Here is a 26,695-nt window from a genome sequence, read left to right on the forward strand (position 1 = left end):
ATACATGTGATTAAAATTTCTAAGTGCAAAATAAGCAATATTATTAATCTGAAGGGAAAAACAGTCAATCATTACATCTATATAGAAAGAATTCAGATGAATACCCAAAAAGGTGTACTGTTTCTAATGTTTCTAATGCTAAATCATTGATTAATGAGAAAATTCACCAAAGCGGAAATCACTTGCAAAGTAGCAACAGTAAATAAAATAACAAACCAAGATTTACACCTTAAAAATATTAAAAAGTATAATGGTCACCAGCTTTTGCTGAGGCACGTTGCTCAATGCAGAACAATTTGATGAAATCTGCATGAATCAGGAGATAAATAAAAATACTTCAAGACTCTTGGTAAAGCATGGATACATCTGTATGACTGCCCCCCCCCAAAAAAAAGTCTATTTATCATTGAAAATGAAAAGAAAAAAGTGAAAAACCTGGTTCTGTCAATGTAAAGAAAGTTTCAGTAAGGGGTTTATAATTGTTGCAGAATTCTCTTAAAATGGGAATTGAAAATAAGAAAAGCAGAAAAAATATTAAAATAGGTTTAAGTCTGCTATTAGGAGAAAGTTTTATGTACAATATTTGCAAAAGAAATTCAAGTTCTTTATCCCAGTGACTTTCAAAGAGTGAAACTTCATCAAGACAAAACAAGTCACATTTCAAAAAAGTACCCATTGCATTCCTTGGAAAAATAAAGACTGATATAGATATTGTGTGTATATATCTTTTTAGCATATTCTCATGAAATTCCCTAATGTTCCATATATGGATTATTTTACCTTTGGTCTCTTGCAAAGAGCTCTTCCTAAATGCAAACCCACCATGATTGATAGACTTGAAAATAATGGAAGAGGCATAAAAATCAATATCCCTGGAAGTTTTACAAAGTGCCCTTATATCATGATGCAGACTTGTAATACAGAAGAAAGACTGTCAGCACGAACATTTAAAAAATATACTCTTCACATTTAAATATTAATTAAATGACCTTGAAATTGTTCTAAAAATATGGAAACCTCCGTTATATATTGATTAACTCTAAACTCGGAAATTATTTGATCTTTTACCCCCCCCCCAAATAAAAACTTGATAATAAGAGATAATAAGTGGTAATAAGAGGTAAAATCCAAAGCGTACTTGTGGCTTTTAATCTTCTGATATTTCAGTCTGTTATTAAAACTGAGTAAAGAAGTTTTCTGCTTCAGGGATTTGTTTCATATCCCTATTCATTATTATAAAGAAGGTTTTATATTAAAACAAATGATCAGTATAGTTATGAAAGAATTTTTCTCCCAAATAATGCAGTTTTAAATGCAACAGTAATTAAGATAATGTCAGAAATTTCCATTTTTATATTTCTTTGGTATTTCAGAAATATGAAGAGCAGTTAATTTACAATAAGAATGAAGTCAGGCTTACATTTTAGAAAAATGTTAATATCTTTGAAGTAGTGTATAACTTAATTAAGAATGTATATTGTCAGAAATTATCAGGGAAAAAAGTCTGTTTTATAGCTTCCAGGTGCTGTAGAATTAACAGAAGATGAAAAAAAATTAATGGAAAAGGAAGGCTTACACATTCCAACTCATCTTCCTCTGACAAAGGTAAGTTTTTATATTTTAAAAATATTTTTCTGTTTACATAACCCTGCAGTATTGGAATCTGAACTCACAAAGCCCATGCCTATAACAGGTAAATCTACAGCTACATTTTATTTTGCTAGGTTTGTTAATTTGAGTTTTCATCTATTGTCTTAGTTGTGTTTGTTGTGGCAATAGATATTCTCACTCCTCATAACTCAAATTTCCTAACTTAAAAGTAATCTGAAATAAATAATGACTTTGAGAGATCAAGCAACTTTAAATGATTTAAAAATTTTAAATATCTTTATGCTTTTATATTCAAATTCAAATTTTTACAAAAATGTTTTGAACAAATCCAATATAAAAATTTGCTATAGAGCCAGATTTATGTTAAAAATATTCTAAATATTTTGCCACTTTAGTAGTGCTAGGTAATTTACATTTCAGCAAATTCCTCATGTTAAACCCCCTGAATTATACATAAAATGATTCTGTAAAACTTTGTGCAAATACATTATTACACACGATAGCAAAATTAAACTTATTAGCATATATGAGTATATTAATTTTAAGAAAGAATTGTCCTTTAAAGATTCCAAATTAATTTCTTATTCAGTTGTGATTTTATAAAAATGTTATTTTATTGTGTGTGTAATTTCTCTAAACTAGCTGATTAAAATTTTAAAAAAAATATCATAACCTGTGTAACAGGATCTAAATAAAATGAAGAATTATTGTGCTTCTGACATGAATTTTTTAGAGCTGTAATGTAGCATTTACGTATGAGGGCTTTTCAGTTACAACGGGCATAAATCAAACTTTGTTACTAGGTAATGAGACCTTGCCAAGTCACAGAATCGTATGAGGATTTTATCATAATGTTCTAACTGTTCAATTTTATGTGAATCTGCTATGAGAACCAACCAGTCACAATGAAGGAAACACAAACTGATATTCAGTGAATGATTTTGTTGAGTCAGCAGCACAATTGCACATGTGCAACATTATCTCTTTATTGGCTATGGCTTAAATCCTGTTGTACAGGTAGTAACATCAATAATGGATTTTATGCCAATAATGATGAATAAGTCATTGTGTGAATTCTCCCTATTAAGTCTGAAATTGTAAGAAAATTTCAACTCCTCACATTTTATTGTTTCAATTAAAATTGTAATGATTATATGTGCAATAGTATTTAAATATATAATTATGCATACTGTTACTTTTTTTCTTCCTTTGACGTTCATGCGGATTTGGTGTGAATAACGACACTTGATGAAGTTTCATAACACACTTTATTAGCTAGTATTATTCAAAACAGCTCTAATAACACGTTTACACAGTCGTCAAAGAACTACACTGACATGATCAGCGACACAGCCTTCACACTATTTTGCTGTAATGGTGGAGTATGTTAAAAAATACTAAATTTAGGGGTCTCAAAAATACAGAATATTTTTCAGGGAAATATTTGACTATCTGATTATAAAGTAGATCATTTTAATTATATATTGCTTTCCTAATTTGAGATTTAGTGTGATTTTCCCCCCCCCCCTTATTTAGGAAGAAGAAAGAGACCTAAAGAGAATTCGCAGAAAAATAAGAAATAAAGTTAGTATTTTTTTATGAATTTGAAGTAATATTTTATGTGTATATTTTAAAATTTATTTTGTCTGTATCTTTTGCCTGTTCTAGTGATGTAAATTCTCTGTTTTTCAAGTTTTTTTACTTTGCAAATACTATTTTCTTGAAAAATTGTTTCAAGCTCCTGTGAATAATAAGACCACATCGCAGTTTGAAAAGTTAATGTGAGATTTAAAAATTATATATTTATAATAGAGAACATGTAAGGAAATACACAAAACAGATTCCACATCTATTGAAATAAATACTTGTAGCTGCAAAATAAATAAATAAATAAAATAAAAATGAACTAAAATACCTACAGTTTAACTCTTTAGCAGTTGTATGTTAATTTTAACCCATATTTTACCAATGGTTGAAGAAATTAAAACTTTTGTTTAAAATTTCTAATTTTGTCTTATAAATAGGAAAGATAATAAATTGAAAAATATATGAAACTTTTATTTTCTTTGAGTTTACAGGCTGTCATATATATAGGATGATGGTCAAATCCAGTGCTGTGAAGTTACAGGACAATATTTTCTTTCAAGCACATTCTTTTGATGGAATGGTGAAAAACATTAGCTAATATAAGATTTTTTACAAATAGTTGTTGGTTTCCTTGTGCAATTATTTAATTGACAATGACGTCAATGTCCATCAGGGTTTTTGACAATCACATGATCAGTTTGCATTTTCAAGAAGTCCAGATTTCTCTGTTGCGCACCTAATGTTCTGCCTTGAATGTTCCTAGGTATTGATAATCCCAAATAGTTGACTGTTATAGCCCGTTGATATTCTAGAAGATGAAGAGCTTTAGTTTCTTTCATATACATTTTACAACCATGTCGACCGAAACTACTCATCATTCTTTCATCAATGCTTAGATGTTCGGAAAATACACCTAATTGTTGTAAAGCATCATTCAGTAAATCATAAAGTGGACGTACTTTTTAATAGCCGTCCGAATCAATGGGGGCTATTGTCAACGAAATGAATACACCGCTTCATTTCAGAATATCTATTTCGTGGCATTGCTTGACTAAATAGTATAGTTCTGGCGCGTGTCCCTGTACATTTTTTCACGTGGCAAAATGGGGTAGCCACTATAAAAAGTATACCTAAGAATTGCTTGAGTTTTTTGTCAATAAAAAACGGTGATTATTTTTTACCCCAGCGTATCTGTTGCTCTCAATAACAGCTTTGTTTATCATTTTTTTAGCGACATACTCAAAGAGTTCTGTCGGACATTTTCCAGAAACAAAATCAGTTGGAGACTGACTAAAATCTTGAGAAAATATTTCTGAAGCACCTGAATATTTAGGAACGCAATCTTTTCAATCAAGGTTCGTCACACATTTCATCAGCTTCATTTCCTATTAAAATTTCCAAAGTTCGTGCTGTTTCTATAGTTCCTGCTGCGTTTTCATCACAACTAGCTTGGCCGTGTCTAGTTTTAGTGAAGTCATCATCCATTTCTTCATTGTCACTGACCGTATCTGGATCAGGTGGTATTATTACCATTTATGGCTCAGTATCTTCATCATCTAATGTGATAAAATATTCCAAAGCTTCTTCAGCTGTTAGAAATTTTCGACTCATTTTGAATGTGTAAAATAAATATACCTTGCAAATTAAACATTCACAAAAGTAAATTTCTTTCATACAAATAAAACATGTGAAACGACTTTCAGATGCTAAATATAACTCTTTACAAAAGGGGATGCAGGACAAGAAACAGTTGATCATTGCATTTTACAGCGAGGGGATGAAACAGACGTAATCATTTCACTCCAAAGTGGTATTATGTTTTAACATCATATAATAGTGCATTTTACCATTGTCCTATATATAGGATGCTCTAAAAAAGAAAACAAAATGAGGATCTATAATATATTTTTCTTTTGGATTTTTTGTCATTCACATTAATGGAGACCTATTTTATTTTAAATAAATCCACACTTTTTATTTTACCCTTTGTTTCCCTTTTTTATGCGTTCAAAAATAAAAAAAATTAAAAAAAATAAAATAAAATAAAAATTAGTCCCTTTTGTATGAAAAAAAAAAAAAAAAAGATTTGTAAAAGTAAAAATTTAAAACAAAATAGCTAATATAACAAGCAGCTTTCTAGCAATAATACAATGTGAAAAAAATAGTTTAAACATTATTACTTTTTTGTACAAGCATCAAATATGTACTGACCTGGATATAGGACAATGGTAAAATATAGGTAAAGTTACCAGAATTATTCTCAAGGTTTCTGTTTACCTGGAAAATCTTGAAAATTGAGAGAAAATATAAATTTCTTTCTTTCTTAAAAAGTGAAGTCGAAATGTATAAAAATAAATCCTTTCAGATAAACAAAGATAATGTTTTACTTAGTGGCAGAGCTTTTTGATTCTGCCATAAAGACCCATATTTAAACAGCATTTATTGGATAAATTTTCATAGTTACTTATTTCAGTCTGTATTTTCATTAAGATGATATTTACATCATTAAGTAAAGTAAGAAAGCAGAATATTTAAAATTGTAAGCTAATATGTATGGAGAGAGAGTGACAAAATAAATCTCATCAGATAAGGGTGGTTATACTACTGAGTAGGTTGAATTGTAAACTCTAAATAAAAAGATAAAAGATACTGGTTTTTAGAGCTTTTATTTATTTATTTATTTATTTATTTATTTAATTCTATCAAGAATAGCGATAAATTGCCATCAGCAGTTTTAACAAGATCAATCATTTAATTATTCACTCATCACCAGAAAAGTTATTAGTAGACCGTATGTGAATGCATTTTCTTTTCTTTTTTTTTCCCAAAAATAATGTCAGCAATTTTTGATTTACTGATAAAGATGTTGTAGTTTATTTACTTTTCGAGAGAGGAGTTGATATCAATTTAATGGTGTCAATGTAATGGGGGGGGTACAATGAACAGAAACAACTCATTATTTGCAAAAATTTTACTATTGACTGGAACAGTAGTATGAAAGTACATTTAATTCAAGTAAGCAAATAAGTGGCACTTTTTTTTTACTTTTACACTGCTAAGGAAGACTACTGACCGGGAACAAGCCCTTGCAGTATGATGTCCGCCCTGCAGACATTTATCAAGTCTAAATTAAAAAGAAAAAAAGATTACAGAGTCACATCTAGATAAGGAATACAAAGGACTACCTTGAATACATATGACATTCCTGATAGCATAGATTAAAAAAAATAATAAATACTTAGAAGTACAAAGCTGCATTGATACAAAACTGGTAAAGGTAAAACAAAAACAGTAAAATTTAAGACTAACATTGGAATTTCAAGCCTGCAGTTATACATCACACTGAGTTACTATTATACACTTATTATAATTCCGCACATTACAACATATTATGCAATATATTACTATAATACTGAACAACACACTAACATAGTAAAACTGATACTACAAATAAAACACACCATATACACTTCTCGTATCAGAAAAGTACTGAGTACACACTGACATAGTAAAGCTGATACTACAAATAAAACACAACATATACACTGCTCGTATCAGAAAAGTAGACAATTCTGTACATGATGCTGTACTGTAACGCTAAAACTAATCAAAAGAACACTAGACAATAACCTTTGGAAACAGTCACAGTGAAATTAGGAAAATATATTGTAGCAGAGTTAGAATACGAGTCATTTCAAAACATTAAATCCAGCAAAATATTTCAATACATATTTACAAAGTTCTACAACCAAGAAAGTCTGGTTCAATACTACTATTATACATCACACTTACTTATCATTATACGACCCTAAACTATTTTACTCCACATTAATAGAAAAAATTATACAAGATATTTAATGGAATATTGTACATACACTGAAATAAAATGGCGAATACTACAAAATAACAATCAATATACAATGTGCTTATCAGAAAGTTGGTTCTGTGGCCACGAATATTTGTTAGAAACTGTTGCATTTTGCACAGTACTAGAAACTGTTACAAAACATTTGCACACAATATTTCATGGTACTTACCGAGAGCTCTATATATGTATTTACTATTATACCGCAAACTTAATTTGAAAACAACGCACTTACTACTTAACAGGTCAATACTAAGACAATATGTAAATTGAAATACACAGAATACAATACAAAAATTAAGTAAACACAATAAAATTTAAAGATTAATAATGGATAGAAGCGACACTGAAGTACAAATAGACAGACATTGATTGTGGTAATCTGCATCTAGGAGGTAACATGTTCTAGCAAAGTTATTCATGTACTGCACTAAACATGGCTGTCATGCATATACGTAACATAGGTACAATGGCATACCATTAGTCTCTGAAATTGTCCTAATTTCAGTAGTTGAATATTATCGTATGTAGTAAGATACCAAATTTGTAAGGTAAGAATTATGAAAGTTGTTGGTATAGAATTGCCTGCTATAGCTGCTGTTGACACCGCTTCTGTTCAACAGAATGCACGAGCACAAATGCCCATTACTCGATGAATCTGATTAAATGCAGGCTTACTTTTCTTGAGGGTGTCTGACCACCTGGACCAGTGTGCTTCAGAAGGTTTTTTTCATGAAATGGTATTGTGAGAGAGCATTCGAAAGCAAAGTGATCCGGATCACCTAGTGTTCCACATCTACAACTGTCTGAAGTAGCTAATCTGAAGCGCCGTAAATAGCTTGGAAATGGTCCGTGTCATGTAAAGATATGTGTAAGATGAACACTACTAGTGACCAGATTCAGACCAACTTTGGGGAAGAAACGAAAGGTTCTGTGGCGGAGTTGTTCCATCTCTGTTGCCAAATTTCTAACAGAGTTCGGTAATCTTTTTTAAATATTAAACTGGTGCTTTTAGGGGTGTTACAGGCATATTCAGGTCGTTAGCTGCTAGCTTAGCAAGCCTATCGGCCTCTTCATTTCCAGCAATGCCTACATGTGCTGGAACCCAGCTCAAGTACGGTCGCTGGGACTATGGAATCTAAAGTAGAGCATCCCTAATAATGTGGACAGAATCCGCTTTGCTGTTGAGTTCTTTAATGGCCAGTAGGCTCGATGCTGAATCACTCAGTATTCTGATTGGTCCTGTTAGATTTTTCTTAATATAATCTAATGCTGCCTTAATTGCTACAAGTTCCGCCTGAAATACACTATTGTAATCTGACAGCTTCTGTGATCAAGTGTAGCAGATAGTATTGCCTCGCATGACGCAGAAGCCGCTACCTGTGCCAAGCTCCATTTTGGAACCATCCGTATAAAGACAAATTTCGTGCCTAGCTGGAATTAAGGGCTCTATGGTGACTTTGTCATCATAATTTATGTCTGCCGGATGTCCCAGAGAACGAGGGGAATGATCCTCACGAGCGCTGTAATGGGTACCCCACAAGATAAAATCTTCTTTATGCGTAGGATCCGTGCTTGTCCAGCCTCCCTCTCCACGACAAGATCCAATGGTGGTAACCCAGCGAGCACCTGCAATGAATCTGTCGAAGTGGTCCTATAAGCTTTAGTAATCATAAGGAGTTGGAGACGCTGAATAAAATTGAGTTTCCTCCTCAGGCTTCCATTGAGATGAATACCCCATGCTGAAGACCCGTACAAAACCTGAAGACCCGTGAAGACCCTCGCTGTTATTATGCGATACCAGATCTTCAATATGTCTGGTCTAATACCCCAATACATGCCAGTAGTTCGTCTCATGTTATTGGTAAGAGATACTACTTTCTGGTGTATATGATGCAAATGTGGAATCTAGTTGAGGCGGTTGTCTATGATGACACCTAGATATTTCAACTGGGAAACAGTCCTAACTGGATGACCTAATTGTTTCGCAGCAAACTCCAACAAAGATCCACTCCTTGTGGTAGAATCCACCCCACATTGTTTTTGCACTTTATGAACATACTTTCATCCACTTTGACGATCATACCAGGACCGCCTATTTTCCGTTATTGATGTTTAAGCAAAAAATCCACACAAACCTCATGCATGTAGTTATTCCGATTATTCACACACTTCAAGAAACTAAATTTTGATGACGCAAACCATGTGCCTTTCCATATACTTCTTTTACTGCAACATGTTGAAAGATTGCAGTGCCATTGAATTTCATGTCTGAAATACAATTTAATTTCGGGATTATTATCACAATTACCAATTTTAGGCAAAATGCCTTTTTCCCTGAAAGAATCTGACAGATACTTCCTGTGTTCTGGGCAAATCTGAAATTTTCATTGGTTTTTCATCCATTTTTGTCATATTAGGAAAAAGACATTAATTTAAGAATTTACTGTTTTCATGGTACAACATCCTGATTCGGCGTTTCATATCGCATGAACCCAAGTGATCTCATCTAACATAAACTACATGAGAAAAATCAAATTATCTCAGTAATTATTTAATTTCAAGTTAAATTTTAGTGTGGAATACAAGTGTAAATGCAAGAATTATTTCAATTTGTACGAATTGCTTGCTCTGAAATTGTATAAAACTCCAGTGCTTTACTTTGCTAGTGTATTCTTATTAGAATTGATGAATTTAACCCTTCACTTTGCATTTTCTGTATTTTCGCCTTGGGTAAGCAGTATGATTGCACTCTAGTTGACATAATTAACATGAATGGTATTAGGCATAAAATTGGATTATCTGGTAAAAACTCTGTGTAATTGTGTGCCAGTATTGAAAGAAATTATCAACAATCAATCTGATAAGAAATGCCGCAACTTGCTTTGAAAATCTGGTGTAAAAGGTTACCAGCAGAGATATTCTGTTTGGCATCTGTTGTACCATTTTTGGTGAATTTATCACCTGCACCGGCGAAATGGAAAAGTACCATTTTTCTTTGTAAGGCATAAGAAAAGTTTACTGTTTATAACTGTCTGGAACTATCTTTAATTAGAGTAGATATTTGTGTTTCTCTCTCAGTTTTTCCTTCAACCTGTTGTATGCATGCATATTCCCTTAGGCTTATTTCTGTAAATTTTAAGAAGTAGAATTTTCTTTATGAAGATTAGCTGTACTGTATTTTGAATTCTTTTGCTATTTATAAGCTGACTTTGTATCTTAAAAGTTATTCTTTTCTGACTTTTGCTTAAAACATTTGTTTGTGATTAAAAATTAGAAAGCCAGAAAATATGAAAAAAAAAAAAAAAAAAAAAATAACTAATATCCGGAGAAATCCCAAATGCTTTTTCAGTATATAATAGTTCAGTAATAGGTTTTAAATATATTATTCTGAATTAAGTTTCTGTACATAAGCAAAATAGGCAAATTTATTAACACTATTCACAATTTTTATTATATTGAAAAGTTATGTCGACCAATCAGTGGCTTGTGCATTGCACAGCTGCACCACAGGTCCGGGGTTCGATCTCTGGGCTGGGCAAGGTTTACTCAGCCTTTCATCCTTTAATTGGTCGATAAAATGAGTACCAAGTTCGCTTGGGGACTAAACACCGAGGGTCCTGCGACAAGCTGACCACTTGCCCAGGGTATATGTTGATGCATTCCGGGGCCCAAGGTCAAGAAAGCAGATTTCGGAGACCTGCAGGCCTTGGCCCACTAGAGCTGTTGCACCACTTAGTTTAGTTTTATGTAGACCAATTACTTTATTAATTTAATATTTATTGACAGTTATTTGTTTTAGTTATGTCATGCAATAAATTATTTGAAATTTTCATATATATGAATTTTAAAATGTTAGGATTAAAATACCTAGAAAAAGCCCTAAGAATACTTGAATGCAACCTATCTCTTTTATTGTAAGGTATAAAAATATGAAGAATAAATTATTAAGAAATTGAACTTAGATGGGACAAATCGGCAATAGATTTTTAAATTACTAATTTTTAATTTAAGTACGACCCGTATTTCGTGCCTAGCCGGAATTAAGGGCTCTATGGTGACTTTGTTATCATAATTTATGTCTGCCGGATGTCTCAGAGAACAAGGGGAATGATCATTGTAATCACGAGCCCGGTAATGGTTACCCCACAAGATAAAATCTTCCTTTATGCGTAGGATCCGTGCTTGTCCAGCCTCCCTCTCCACGACAAGATCCAATGGTGGTAACCCAGCGAGCACCTGCAATGAATCTGTCGAAGTGGTCCTATAAGCTTTAGTAATCATGAGGAGTTGGAGACGCTGAATAAAATTGAGTTTCCTCCTCAGGCTTCCATTGAGATGAATACCCCATGCTGAAGACCCGTACAAAATCACCCTCACTGTTATTGTGTGATACCAGATCTTCAATATGTCTGGTCTAATGCCCCAATACATGCCAGTAGTTCGTCTCATGTTATTGGTAAGAGATACTACTTTCTGGTGTATATGATGCAAATGTGGAATCTAGTTGAGGCGGTTGTCTATGATGACACCTAGATATTTCAACTGGGAAACAGTCCTAACTGGATGACCTAATAATCTTATAGTTGGATTCTGCCTCAGTGGACCTTATGAGTAAAATGTTAGTTTTGGACGCTGAAATTTCCAATTTGTGATTGGCTGCCCATTGTGCAAAGAGGTTCAGTGCTCGCTGTACATTCTCCTGCAGTCTGTGTCTTCCAGTGACCAAAAGCAGAAAGTCGTCGGCAAATGCCTGGACTTTGACAGTCTCATCACCATTGTTAAGATCAAATATCGTGTTGGCAACCAGGTTCCATAAGACTGGGCCCAGGCATGAACCCTGGGGACAGCCACACACCAGTCGTCGTTGAAGTTGGCTATTTGGCGTTGTTATCTATATTTGCCGATCAGACAAATAGCTGCGAAGAGTCCTGAGGATTTCAATCGGGCACTGAATTCGGTCTAGACATTCAATCACATCTGGCCACCAGAGTGAATCGAATGCCCCTTGGATGTCAACTGACACGACTGCTGTGTGCAGATCGTTATTTCGGTTATCCTTGATTGTGTCCAACAGACTGGTCAGTTTGTGGTCAACAGACTGGTCATAAGTGGCACTGAAAAAATTGTGGAAATAGATACAAGTCTGCTTGTCCATTGGAAAAACAAAGTCTGCAAGATTTTTCATCTATAGTGTGTATTGGGTGAATGCTTTCTTGTTCAAGTTTTTAGAGAAAGACCACTACACTCATGGCAAAAATAGTGAATCATATTGTGGAGAACGAGAGGGATCAACAGTTTATTCAGACCGTTGGCAAGCATATAAAACAGAGAAACTGGAGGCATGATATACTTACTTTGCTGTGAAACATAAGTTCAGTTTTGTAGATCCAGAAACAGCTGCTCAAACTCAAAAGACTAAGTGGTGAAATAAAAAGCAAAAAAGCAAGACTCATCATCTTGAGTCCTATCTTGCAAAAGTTGCTGGGATGAGAAAATCCTCATGACGGTACATTAAAAACAGTTACAGAAATATGGCAACCAGAAACTATGTGAAAAGTAAACACAAACTTGGTGATAATCTTCGCACCATTATGATGAGGGCCATAAAGATAAGGAAGTAACAAAAACATTTCATTGGTGTCTTAAAAAAAAAAAAAAAAAGTCAAATAAAGAGATACTGTAATCTTTGTGCCCCCTTCTCCCATGCATAAAATATATTATTTATAACTTTATCTTTTGAGAAATGACTAGTGGCTTTTTTATTTTCTCCCACAAAATGGGAAAGGTCTCTATTGTTTTCAGCAATTTGTAGTATGTAATTATGTTTAGTTTCATAAACTGTAGTTTGGAATAAAAATCCTTGGCACATTTCAAGTTAAAGGCAACTGTTTTATGCAGATGAAAGGGGGGATGAACAGGATTATTGCTAGGTTACTAGTGGTATATCATAGATTGAAGTCTGAAGAAAATTTCTGTTTCTTAAAATTTAAAGATCAGGAAATTGAATTCTATTATTGACTTCGCTGTTGTTTGTTTTGATAGGAATTTAGTGTATATGTATATTATTTTAGTGAAATTATAGTATCTTTTGTATAATATAACAAAATGCTTGAAAAAGCGAAGCTCTACCGTAAAAATAAGGTTACAGGAGCAAGTTTATTTAACACGTAGGTAAATGGCTATCTCGCTAAATTAGTGAGATATCGCCAATTGGCCAAAACTCGCTAAATTACCAATGGTTTCTGTGACTAATTTTTTATGGCAAATTTGGTAAAAGTTGCCAAACTTGGCGACATTGAGGCCCAGTCCCTTTATAACTGTAATTAATCCCTATATGTAACTGTAACCGTATATGGCCCTTATATGTAACTGTAACTGTATATGGCCCTTATATGTAACTTTAACTGTATATGCCTTGAATTAATTTCGAGAAATGGGAGGTACTAGAGATTTCCTGGAAGCCAGGAGAAAACTATATAAGATGGAAGGAGGTAAAGTATCAGTTCTCATTTTTTTTTTTCCTAAAGTTCAGAGCTGAGTTTGAAATGCTGAGATCATGTAGGCTTTGTTGTTTGGATGTACTTTGCATTGCATTGTATTTAAGTTATTAGTAGTTTGAAGTGGTAACTACTGATTGTGCTCTGTTAATAAAAAGAAGAGCTGTACAAGTACTTTTGTGAAAAGTTCCAGAACTGTAAAGTGTTTCTTTTGGAAAAATACATTTAGTCAAGCTGTTATTGACTGTGTGTGCATTCAGTCCATTACAAACTCATATGCATGTAATAGTATTCCAACTACACTATTTCTGCTGCATCTGAAGAAGTAGAGATTGTCTGTGAAAGTTTCTTTATTTTTATTCATGTTTAAATGTAGTTCCAGTATGTAAACTTAGAGTATCTTATCTCATTTTCAACTTCATTCTAACCACATGTGCCAGTTTATTTTCTAAAATGCCCTTTTTCTTAATTTCTTTTGTAAAACGAATGGTCTTTTCTAAAATTTGATGTACATATTTTTTACAATCCTGTGTTTCTTTTCAATGATTTAAATGTGTGTTTCATATTTTGATTTCATTTGTTTCATATCTGTGCATTAGATAAATTAAATTTTTATAATGTTGTTATTTATTTATTGTATTTTGTAGTAAATGCAGAAAAGTATTAATTTATGCAATTTGATAATTAGTTCGTTATGCTTGGTTGGGTGCATTAAAAGTTGAATTTCAGTGAAAATTACATTTATTAACAATCTGAATTTTGAAACAATGAATTTAGTCATTATTTTATCTAATAGTATATAAATTTTGTTTTAAGTATAAAAATGATATTTATTTCTTTTTGTTAATTAAAAAAACTGACTAGACTTATTTTAAAGTGACTGAAGGAAAGCCAAAAAGGAATATAAGTGGTTCTGAACAGTGCTATGTACACTGTGCCAAAAAAAAGAGGGGGACAGTTTTATATCACCCATTTTACTGGGCCGATTGACGAAATTTAAATTGCATTTTTCATATTTCAAAAGCGCAATTTAGGATAGATATAGCATTGTTCTGATATAGATATTTTAACGCAAAATCAGACTTTTTCTGAAATGACATGCCAATTGTTTACCATGTAATGTTCATAATTAGTTAATAAACATGCGATTTCATTGATTGTTTTATAGTCATGTGGAACAAAATGTATTTTAATGGGCTGTGTTTTCATTCGTGGACCATCTGTATACTTTTACATGAATTTCATTTGTGGTTCACAATTATTTAATAATTCCATTAATAATTGTATTATTTAAATTTTTTTTGTTTTTCTAATTAAAAAATTTGATGTCAATAAAATAACTGGTGTATTTTAAATTTTAGCAATCAGCTCAGGAAAGTCGTAAACGGAAGAAAGAATATGTGGATGGCTTAGAAACAAGGTTTGATTTTTAGTTTCCTTTAAAGTATATGTTGTTTAATTCTTTTAATAAAAGGCCATGGTGTAGTTTATTATATATAATTTAACAGGAATTCAGTTTCTTCAAATTTTCCTTAGAAAGGAGTTTATTAGAATTGATTGAGAAACCTACTTTGATAAATGCGAGTTATTTTTGTTTGATTACCACTAAAAGTTCAGTATCATGATTGTATTATTGACTAAGAAGAGATAGGTTAAGGAAATCAAAAATTACACTGGTTATCAAAATTAAAGTCTAATGAGAAAAAAATATGCTTACTAAGTTATTGTTGCAACCAATGCCCAATGCTGTAATTATTTATGTTACTTAAATAAAATTGAATACAAAATTGCATTTCCATGCATACTTTAGTACAGGAAATATGCAGGTCTTGTGATAGACAGTGTGGTGCTCAATGGATGCATGTTGGAATTTTGGTCTGTAGTGTTGTTTAAAATGAATGTGCTTTCTTAGAGTTATTAGTATTCAATAGTTATGGCTCAAAGGTATCATTTAAGTGAAGGTCAAAAGTGTTGAATAATTGGTAGAATCGAGGAATTTCAAACACAAATGGGTGTCGTCCAAGATTGAATATCCCTCAATGTGTCATATCAAGAGTTTGGAGCTTCTTTTTAAGCACTGGATCAGTTGGTAAACAGTCTAGTGAAGGGCAAACAAGAGCAGCAATTGCATCAAAAGACCATTTTCTGTTGTCAGCTCAGAAAAGCTGCTAATGGACTACATGAAATTTGGTTTTAGACCTTCAGGTTGCCATAGCAACTCAAATTAACCATTCAACTGCTACACGAAGACTTAACAAGGTTGGACTATATTCAAGAAAACCAATGGTTTGTGTCCCATTCACTCCAGCTTCTAGGTGGGCCCGTTTAAACTGGTCCTGGCAAACTGGTTCAATGGGCCCGAGTATTGTTTACTGATGAGTACAGATATAGTCTGAAGAGTGATTCTAGACATATTTTGATCTGAAAAGAGGAATGAACACGCAATTTGCTTTTCCCTGTCTATGAAATATCCCCTTTCTGCACCTACGGTTTAATAGTTTGGGAAGGAATCATGTCAAATGGTTGCATATCTTTCAGGGAGGTTCTCGGAGATATGTGGGCAAGGTATTATTAGAATCCCAAGTTAGACTCTTTAGGGGTGGTGTTGGCCCAGAGTTTTTACTAATAGATGACAATACTTGGCCTCATTGAGCACATGTGGTGTCAGAATAATTGCAAACCGAAGATATCACTCGAATGGATTGACCACCTTACTCACCAGATTTGAATCCGATTGAGCATTTGTGTGATACTTTAGAGTTCCGAATTTCAGCTGACCAAATTCCTCCCCAAACCCTTCAGGTGCTGGTAACTATTCTTGCATCAATTACAGTTAAGACTTATTCAGTATTAATTACAGAAGTAAATGTATGCCTAATTTCAAATAAAATTAAATTCTGAAGATGCACCATATTTTTGGAGGGAGGGAGTATTTCATGATTTTGTATTCATGATGTGTGAGATATGTCAAAATCTGTTTTGATGTTAAAAATAAATGCTGCATCTCAAATGTCCCAGATTAATGATGATGCATCCCAATGTCTAACATTACCTACGTTACATAGGTAAGGGAGGTAATGTTTTCTATCCAAAAACTGGATAGTGAGTATTCAGTAAATGAGCATGTATTAAGATTTTCAAACATGTTTTTATTATTTTTTTAATTATTTCTGTCTGCGCGCACGTGTGTGTGTGTGATGAGTTTTTTATTCATGATAATTCTTATATGAAACTTTCAAAAATATCTATTTTCTGTATTGAAGTTTTCTCCATTCATGTAAAAAGTTGATTACTTTACTGGAAGCTCATAACAGTCTTTAATGGGCAGACAGAAGTGGTACTTTACTTGAAGCCCAAAACAGATTTTAATGCAAAACTATATTAAAATATAATTCAAAACTTTCCAATTTTAATATTTAAGATTTTTATATCCATGGAAACAATATATTAGATTTTGGCAAAAATTGATAAACCAGAAGTAATACACTCATGTCCAAAATTATCTTAACATACCCAAAAATGATGATATTCAATGAAATATCGAATCAATGTGATCCGTATTTGCAGGGAATGTGTGAAAACCAAGCCTAATTAGCATTATCCAATCAAAAGTAATCAAACGGTTTGTGATATGCAAATCTAGGCGTTACGTCATCCAAGGGTGAATCAAGCGCTTTGCCCAAACTGAATATTTGAGTGAATTTCTGCAACATAGCGTTTGATTTCAGTGTGTAGGGACTCAAAGCGGTTTGTTATGGCTTCGAAGTATCATTTGGAAGAATCTGTAAAGTGGTGAATTATCGGCCGTTTAGAAGCAGGGCAGTCAATCATGGAAACAGCCACATGTCTGAATATTACAAGACAGACAGTCTCTAAGCTATGGAAACAGTTTCAAAATGATGGAAGTGTTGTAAGGAGACCTGGACAAGGTCGGAAACGAATGACAACTGCTTCTGAAGATCGGTATCTGGCATTAACTGCCCGTCGTAACAGAAAGGCTACTGCTCGCCAGTTAAGTTCAGAGCTTGCAGCCGCCACTGGAACTGTTGCATCATGGCAAACAATATACAGAAGGCTTAATGAAAAAGGCCTTTATGCCAGAAAGCCAAGGGTTGTGTTTTACTGTCTTCACAGAAAAAGAGGGATCGCTTTAATTGGTGTAAAGAACATCAAAACTTGGACTGAACATCAATGGTCCCATGTTCTCTTTACTGATGAGCCGCGGTTTAGTTTAACTGGTGATTCTAAACGTGTTTACATCTGGAGGGAGTCAGGAACACGAAATGATCCCTCGAACATTGTGGAACGTGACTGTTTCGGTAGTGGAGGTGTGATGGTATGGGGTGGAATAATGATCGATGGACGTACACCCCTACACGTGTTCAGCAGTGGATCTGTGACAGGCCAGATATATCGAGATGAGGTCTTAGATCCTTATGTAAGACTTTTCAGGGGTGCATATGGAACTGACTTTTTATTTATGGATGATAATGTCCGTCCACATCGAGCAAACTTCGTTGATGAATTCCTTGAAAGTGAAGACATTAAGCAAATACCTTGGCCACCAAACTCTTCTGACCTTAACCCGATAGAGAACTTATGGGACTACCTTGGAAGAGCAATTGCACGTATACATCCTCCTCCTAGAGATGTAAATGCTCTGAAGATGGCATTGCTGGAAGAGTGGAGATTAATTCCCCAAACTGTGGTTAACAACGTTATTTCCAGCCTTAAAACACATTGTGATATGTGTGTACAAGTCAGGGGAGATCGTATTCCATATTAAATTCGTAAGACTTAATTCTTTTTCTGAATAATTCCTTTTTTTAACTCTCTTTGTCACACTTTATTACCATTTTTATTGTTTCATGCTACAATTTTATATCATATGAGGTGATCTTCAATTTTTTCTTTTGCATTTATGTGTCATCATGTTATTTATAATTCCACGAAAATTCATTAAATTATAAGTCGTAGTCTCTGAGAAATCCGTGAATTTATGCATGTAAACATAATTTTGGACATGAGTGTACTTGAAGAAAAAAAAAAAAAAAAAAAACACCACCCAAAACCTTTCAAGTTTGATATTTAAAATAAGTATGTGGTTAGGAACAGCATGCTACATTTATAAGCACTAAATGTAGTCTTGAAATTGTGCTAAATGTTATAAAAATAAGCTCATTAGAAAGAAAGCTGTCATTATGAAGCAATTAAATGTATTCGCCTCAATTTTGTGTTCATTTCACTTTTGTGTTGAATCACTTTTCAAATAAAAAGATGCTACCACCAAATGTTATTGCTATGTATTATTTTTAAAGAAATGATATAGCAAATATATATAATATAATGAATATATAAAGAAATATGTGGCAATACTTTACACTCTATCAAGGATTCTAAGGATGTGCTGCTTTAAAAAATTTTGCAATTATTAAGTCAATGTTTTGTGTATCTGAAACACAGTATGGACAGTTGATATACTACGATAATGCAATATTTTCAAATCAAAGCATAAGAGGGGATGTGTACATGAGCACATATAGTTATCATTGTCCATTATACGAAAGAGTACAATAATAAAAAAGGAGTACTGTTTATAATTAACATTGATCTATAAAGTTTATAAATAAATTATATCTTATTTACAAACAATCAACTGGAAGTGATATTTTATTTAAAACTCAAGTTATTCTGCCGGTTTCATGTCTTAATATGGAATTGGTGCTGGCCACATCACATTTTTTCTTCTATAGTAAGTTATATAGAAGTTAGTGCTATATCTAATTTTCCTGATAAGATCTAAAGTAGCAGAAAATGTATTATCCTTGTGTTATGCAAGTCGAATTTTGTGCTATTCAGTGTATAACTTCTTTAATCTTGCAACTCAGTAGTATCGTAGTCATAAGAAATAGAAACAGATACACCAGTAATCCAGGTTCATGCTAACCTATGTCATATTGTTATTGTAACTAATCTCATTTGTCTGACTTAATCAGAACAATCATAAGAATTTGATTGTGGGAAGGAGTGCAAGATTGCATCTGTCGTTGGTATGAGCCTGAAGCAGTATATAGGTAACAGTACTACACTGGTGTAAGAAATTAAAAGAATTTTCATATTTGATCTACGATCTCCAGAACTACTGGACAGATTTTAATAAAATTTGGTGTGAACATAGGTTGATATAATACAAACAAAATAAACATTCAACAGTTATAATAGACATACATATTCGTGTGTAACACTCATGGGAGTCTCAAGGTCTGAAACAGCGATTTCAGAAGACACAAAAGAAAAGGGTTAATAAGTGGTATGGTGCCCTGTTACAGCCATACAGGCCTCGCAGCGTTAGGCCATACTGGAAATAAAGCAGTTTATCAGTGCCTGTGGCAATTAGTCCCACTCATTCAGCAATACTGTTTTCAGTTCCTGGATGGTTATCGGAGGGGCTTGCGAGTTGCAATTGCCTTCCCCAGAGCTTACCAGACATGCTCTATAGGGTTGAGGTCTGGATACCTGGCTGGCCAATCCATCCAGAGAATATCCTCGAGAGAAATTCGTTGACCAGAAGAGCTCTGTGAGGCCTCGTGTTATCATCCTGTAAGATGAACTCGGGGCCCGCTGCACCCTGGAAAAGGCAAACATACGGCTCTAAAACCTCATGCCTATACCTCACACCAGTCACAGAGCCTCTGTGAAAGACATGGAGTGGTGTGCGTCCATCCAATATAATGCCTGTCCAGACCATTACACAGCCACTGCCATAATTGTTAATTTCACGTACATTGGAGGGTAGGTAGCGGGTCCCTGGCTCTCTCCATATGAAAGTACAGCAAGAATCAGTGTTTAGGCTAAAATGGGACTCGTGTCAGTGAACAGAACGCTCACCCATTGCTCCGTACTCCAATCACTATGCTGCCTGCATCATGCTAATCGGACTCTCCTGTCCGTAGACATGAGTGGAATTCAAACAGCCCTTCTTCTGGCAAACAACCCTCTCTCATTCAGTCTTTTGGAAACAGTCATCTTTGTTACACAGGTTCCTGTGACTGCATACAGGTCCCAAGATAGTTGAGAAGCTGTAGCTTCTCTGTTATGCCTCGCTAAAATGGACAAATAGCGATCTTCTCTGACCGTCATGGCTCTTGGACAACCTTGCCCAGGTTTTCTCTCGATGGATCCAGTATCCTGGAACTGTTTTCATAGGTTCCACATGACGCTGGAAGTTAAACTCTCTGCATATCTGAATTTGTGATTGTCCTGCCTCTAGCCTCCCCACAATTCGCCACCTCATTCCACCATCTAAACATTAGTGGTTCTCATTTTTACTGTTCCGATGTGAATTTAACCAATTGCTGCAAGATAACATCAAGAAATTCGCTGAGGTGGGCTAGCGAACGCAATTTGTCCACGCGCTTATAAAGCCTGTTTTTCTTCTGGCTCCGTCTACACACACGTGTACGCTTACGTATTTGCCGTACAAGATTTGCATTTTTATCTAGAAGCAGTGGTTTTTCCTTCAGTTCAGTTATTTTCATGTAATGTGATAAAAGTTTAAAACATTTAATTTTCAGTTTTTTTTTTTTTTTTTTTTTTAAACCAAATTTATGTGAAATTTGGTAGAAATTTTGTGCTTTATTTTCCACAAGCTGTACAATGATTGATTGCACTGTATGTTTTCTTGTTAAATGAATTTACATTTTTGCTTAATTTTAATTTAAAAATCATTTTAATTTTTTGTTTTTCATTTAAATATAATCAAATACTTGCTAAAAACTCTACTTATTTTTATGTATTAAAAAGGCATTTGTGATGTATTTAAATTATTTGCTATTGTCGAATATTAATTTTTTTTTTTTAATAAATAGGGTGAAACTGTGTACATCTGAAAACATCAAACTACAGAAAAAAGTTCAAACATTAGAGAAGCAACAAAGGTACACATGTTACTATGCTTAAAATTTAACTTAAATCAAAAAAGCTATTTCTGTAGCTCGTAATAGTTAAAGATTGATTAATTAACAAATTAAATTAAATTTAATTTAAATTCTTTTTAGACTTTATGGAAAGCAGTGTAATCGTAATATAACAACTTATTTTATGTAAAAATAATATTAAGTATTATTGTAGGATTTTGTTTTTTCAAAGAATTTTAGAATCCATATGTCTCCTTATTAAGAATTAACCATTAATGATAATTTGCTAGTAAATATTTATATGACTGTTGCAACCATGCATGACTTCTTTAATCTTAAATAAATGTTATTAGCTTTCTCAAAACCAATATGTTTCTTTTATTCATATGATTCGTCTTTAGTCCTCAGTCTCGTGCTTCTGTGAGTAATGTACTGCCTGGTATCTGAAAATTACATATACAAACTTTGGAGTTAGGTTGAGAACATCGATATGAAATGCATTCACATAGGAAACCAGTACTAGAAAAAGATAGGTAGTACAGGTCATCAGCACCTGGGTCTTCCTCATTAAAATGTTTTATTGAGAAAATACATAGTTTTGAAAACACTGAGTGTGGGGGGGGGGGGTTACACAATTCATGTATGGAGTAGCTGGCAGTAATGGATGAGTTCTGGTAAGAAGAATGTATTAGGTAAAGCAGTCTATTAGATGTGTGCCACAGTGCCAAATGTTTCTGCATTTATATCAGAACATATGTGAATATGATGCCAGGTGGCTATTATTCACCCAAACATCCCATTCTGAAAAAGGATGTATTGCACACTGTGGGGCAGTAATCCAAGAACAAGGATGAATGCAATTGCTGTTGTAATGTTTTGCTGCCCAGATGGATAGTGGTTAATAGCATTGATTGTTATATTGAAGAGTATGAGTTCGGATCTCGGAACAGGTATGGATGTTTATAAGCATCTGTATCTGTGGGGCAAGGGATACTCAAGTACATGGTAAGCCAAAATCCTTTTGAGAGGTTGATGGAGGTAGGGAAAGAGAAGTGGAAGATCTTTGGACTGTTCCCAGGATGTTCTCCTTTAGTATTCCATCTAAGGCAGAAACTTAGAAATTAGTAGAGTCGGGCAATAATCAGTATGCATAGATGAATGCACAGGTGCCAGCCTTGCTTCAACTTGTATCTCTTGAAACATCTTGAGCCAGTATATGGCATACTGTGCTCATTATGGCCTCATACCTATTTCAGGTATTGCAGCAATTCAGGTAATATATCCAGGTATTGCAGCTGAAAGATTATCTATAACGTATGACATTTGAACAGTAGTTTCTGCAGCAGAATATGAGCAACCTAGAATTCCCAAGTTGTCTGGATGAAGAACTGTTCATTGAAAGGAGCATTAACTTTTTTCATCAGAGTCTTCAGCTCCGACAATATGCACTTGTGAGTCCAAGGCAATCCATATAGTATGCAGATACGTGCTGCTCAGCATCCTTTACTATTCATGCGTGGTTGGACTGTTTGGTCAGCCCATTTCTATTACTACCTAAATTAGACAATCAGAAGTATTAGACTTCTGTAGAATGTTCTTCCAGATTTTACTGAACAATGCTCACCTCATTGTGTGGTTGCTGTTCCAGTGCTCTGAGGCTCTTCAGTTCACCCTTTATGTATATGAATATTTTGATTGGACATGGTAGCTTCATCATATAATCTTTATATTTACCTGTCTTATCTAAGTGTTGATTTCATTCCGTGAGGGATCTTTAAAATCACTGTGTATGAAATACTCATTGTTTCTAATACAGCACTCATGATAAAGAATCACCATCGCTGCTGTTTTTATCCATGAAATTCAAGGTATCTGTAAAAGTGTTTGGCAGTTCATATAGTGCAACACCTGTTGTGAAACTGTAGCAAGTATCTACCAGCTGACTGTCAAGTTTCATCTTATAAAGCACTTTACACTGCTGTTTATATAGTGTTCTTGCTGTGTCTTCTATCTCCTTTGCATGCCAAATCTTGCTTTATTATGTGATTGTGGTTCATACTAATGTTCCCTACATAGCCAAAAAAGCTTATGTGTTGAGTTTTGAGTTCTATAACATCATTATACAATGAAAGACACTCTTCCATTTTTAAGAAATCTAATTTTTTTGATTGTGGGTGGAAAGGATAACTTCGGTTTTAATAATTTAGCAAATGCTGGGAAATAGGTGGGTGGAAACTTTCAGATCTTATATTTTTTACATGTCTTGTAAGAGATCTGAGATCAGACTTCTCACACACATATTTATAATTTATTCTTAAAAGACTTGCATGTGCTTTTCATTGTAAAGCTAATTTATTTCTTTTGAAGTTATATGTTTTTCTCTAAAGATAAGAAAATGAAAATTTATTTTTTAGGTCTTTATTGGAGCAGATAAAAAATTTACAGTCTATAATAACAAATTCAAGTGGAAAATCTGTTCACACTAGCACATGTCTTATGGTAATTTTTCTATTATCACAGTATAATAAAATAGCATTTGACAAATTGATATTTTAGATTTATGAAACATCTTGTATGGCTTCTACATTCTTCTTCCTATATATATTTTGTAATTTAGGTTCTTCTTGTATCTTTTGCTTTGTTCCTTTTACCAAGTCTTTTCCCAAGCTCATTGCAGTCTAAAGTTCTTATGCCTGGTAAAAATGGAGTACCACCTGTTGCTGGTAAGTGTTTTATGCATAAATAATTTCACAAATATTTAACAAGAAATTGTGAATTCTTCAGCATATCTATCCAAGTTAATGACTGAAATGAGTTTGCTACTGAGTCAATAATTTTGTCATTATAAGCTTTGCAACTGATTATTATATTCTGTAAACTTGCATGCAGCTGAAACAGCATAAAAACTCATTAAAAATATTTTGAAACTAGTTGCCCTAAGCCCAAAGTGGAAACAAGTCTTTAAAAATAATTGACATTTTAAATGAAAAAAATTTTTGCATTTTGTCTGGATTTTCTGATGTTCTGTGTACAGTTTTAAAGAGAAAAATAAACTGCAAAATATTTGCAGTTTCAATAGTCTTTTACAATCATGTAACACATTTTGTGTATGGCTCTTGCTTGTAACTATTTAACTATTTCTTCAACTATAGATATGTAACTAAATTTAAGTAAATTTTTCATAAATTCTTGTTTTCTCTAGAATTTTAGAATCACGTTTAGTATTAAAATTGATATTACAAAGGATAAGTCAGTAATTCATTTTGTTCAAATCACAAATATTTCTGATTTTCTTAAACTAGTTTTAATTTTGTTATAAGCTTCATTTTTTGAAATAACTATTTCTGTCTGCTTTTTTTTTTTTTTTTTTTTTTTTTTTTTTTTTTTTTTTTTTTTTTACATTTATTTTTGCCTTTATTTTTCTACTATTTGAAAATCAAGGGGGGGAAACCCTTTTGCAATTCTGTTCTTATTAGTTGTATGCACTCTTAAATTTGAATTTTGTAAAAGATTCTTTTCCATTTTTGTTTTTGTTAACTTGATATTTTTGCTTTCTTTAAGTAGCAATAGGAATAATTTAATGTTATTTACGAATTCAATCAGTTTTCCATTAATTTTCAGTATGGAAGTATTTAATTTTCTTCAGCTTCTGTTTACATATAACAAATCTGATTTTAATACTACAAATGTACTTCAGTACACTGTAGTATTAAAATCAGCTTTTTCTTCCCTCCTCGAGATTATGAAACAAAAAAGACATTTGGCAGCTTTTGTTGACTGTTACTCTTTTTCAATTCCTTGCTGTTTGCATTCAAACTTTGTTGGCTTTAGCAAGCTGAAATTTCTTCGCAAGTAGCTAAGATTGAGCCAGAGCTTTGTTACTTTGTATTTTATATTAGCTTTATATTAAATTTGACCTGACTGTTATATTTTGGATTTTCCATGAGCAGCAGAGTTGATTTCTGTTATGTTTCCAGTTTTGTATAATTGTCAGGTTGACCTGTTAATAACTAGATATATTTTCAACCTTTATTTTAAGCTTGGAATTATTGTAATTAGAAGATAGACAGAATGATAAGTTATGTGTCTCTACAATTTTATTAGTTTGGTATTTTAAGGAATTTATGTAATGGCTGTGCGATTAAAAGGCACTATTTGATGAAACACAAACAAAATATTTATTAACTTAATGTTAAAACCGTCACTCGGAGCATTGCATCATTTCTACAACATATAGCTATCGAGTACCTGGCTAGCCCATGTCAAATAGTTAACTAACCTAAAAATTTGCAACCTCCCAGAAGAAGAGGCAAACGCACCAAGCGCCTCTTATTAATCGCCAAACAATTACCGGATACTACATCCCCATTGCAAGATTGTTGATTTTGTTTACAAATCAATCATCAATCTGTGAACTAAAATCGAGCAACTCTTTGTGATCAGTAAGAAAAGAAAGAAAAAATCTACATATACATTTAAATATTTGGAATGGTATAATTACATATCATTATACTATATAAATGTAGATAGATACACACTTGTTTTTAACTTTCACTAATGATTCCAAATACTGTTATAACAATATCTTACTTCTTAACAAAAAGAAAATGAGGTGATATTCTTTACAAACATATTAAAATATATCCATGCAAATATTACTTCAAGTAAAATTGAGCCTTCTGCTTCAATGTGTGAAGATTATTATTAAAAACATTATTAAAATTTATCTATTCACACTACTTAAATAGGTATATAATTGTGTTCTTTTCAGATACATGAAATTAAAAAATATTTATCACGCAGAGTTTTTTTTAAATCCTAAAACAGTTTCTATTAATTTTTTTTTAATTAATTGTTATCCTTGAAAAAATATTCAAACAAATTTACCCACTTATCTTAAATGTCTGTTACACAAAAAATTACTTCTCTTTTATTTCAAATTATATAAATATCTATTTTTCACAAAACTGTAAAATTATTAAGGACAGAAAACTGATTAATTACTAATTATACTAAATGTCGTACAAATATAAACAGTAAGTAAACGTTTATGGTTATATCCTAAAGTTAAACGTATCCTTAAGTTCACTGGTGGGGCAATCTGGTCTGCACTAGATAGATTTCTTTTGGGGCAATGCACAATTTCTGAATTCTGGAATGCTGTGGCCCACCATTGCAGTCTTTACAACTGAACCAAATATCCATGCATTAATTGA

The 26,695-nt window shown here is 33.0% G+C and overlaps 1 protein-coding gene across 5 annotated transcripts in view; it reads left to right on the forward strand.

The window, feature by feature from the left end:
- LOC118184088 (uncharacterized) overlaps positions 1-26,695 on the forward strand; it is a 72,749-nt gene that overhangs the window by 37,216 nt on the left and 8,838 nt on the right. For 4 of the 5 annotated variants that reach the window (XM_085819522.1, XM_085819521.1, XM_085819520.1 and 1 more), the window contains exons 6-11: positions 1,516-1,605; positions 3,148-3,195; positions 14,925-14,983; positions 21,432-21,500; positions 23,894-23,978; positions 24,097-24,202. In XM_085819522.1, the coding sequence (XP_085675648.1) occupies positions 1,516-1,605; positions 3,148-3,195; positions 14,925-14,983; positions 21,432-21,500; positions 23,894-23,978; positions 24,097-24,202 (457 nt within the window). The remainder of the gene's footprint in view (positions 1-1,515; positions 1,606-3,147; positions 3,196-14,924; positions 14,984-21,431; positions 21,501-23,893; positions 23,979-24,096; positions 24,203-26,695) is intronic. The other variant, XM_085819524.1, reaches the window with a different exon arrangement.

This window comes from Stegodyphus dumicola, chromosome 6 (assembly GCF_044657685.1).
Source record: "Stegodyphus dumicola isolate Sdum_Otavi_A_Nest chromosome 6, ASM4465768v1".
Taxonomy (NCBI): Eukaryota; Metazoa; Arthropoda; class Arachnida; order Araneae; family Eresidae; genus Stegodyphus; species Stegodyphus dumicola.